Consider the following 311-nt stretch of genomic DNA (forward strand, 5'->3'; position numbering starts at 1 on the left):
CCCGTCGGGTTTGGCATCATCTCCACCCTCGAGGTCACGCTGAGCAGAGCCGGAGAGTCTCCAGTAAGAACAAGCGAGAATGAGAAGAGCGAGGGAGATGAGAGCCAACATGGCGGCTAAACCACCAAAGAGATAAGGAACTGGAGAGTGCCACGGTGAGTGAGGCACCACCATGGAGGAGCTAGTGTTTCTGCTGTCTTCGTAATTATATTGTCGTCCTTCCATTGTCTGCATGTGTGTTTGGTTGGCCTTTGGCTGTATGATATGTGTAGGGGTGAGTGTGAATGATATGAAAGTTTTTTTTTTTTTTT

At 48.6% G+C, this 311-nt stretch overlaps 1 protein-coding gene across 1 annotated transcript; it reads right to left on the bottom strand.

Annotated features, from left to right (window-relative positions):
• Positions 1-6: 6 nt before the first annotated feature.
• LOC104775484 (protein GLUTAMINE DUMPER 2) lies at positions 7-302 on the bottom strand (the record flags this gene model as incomplete). Its single annotated transcript, XM_010499518.1, has 1 exon — positions 7-302. A coding segment is annotated over exon 1 (228 nt), but the record flags the coding sequence as incomplete, so codon positions are not given.
• Positions 303-311: the final 9 nt, after the last annotated feature.

Source organism: Camelina sativa, unplaced genomic scaffold, assembly GCF_000633955.1.
Source record: "Camelina sativa cultivar DH55 unplaced genomic scaffold, Cs unpScaffold16271, whole genome shotgun sequence".
NCBI lineage: Eukaryota > Viridiplantae > Streptophyta > Magnoliopsida > Brassicales > Brassicaceae > Camelina > Camelina sativa.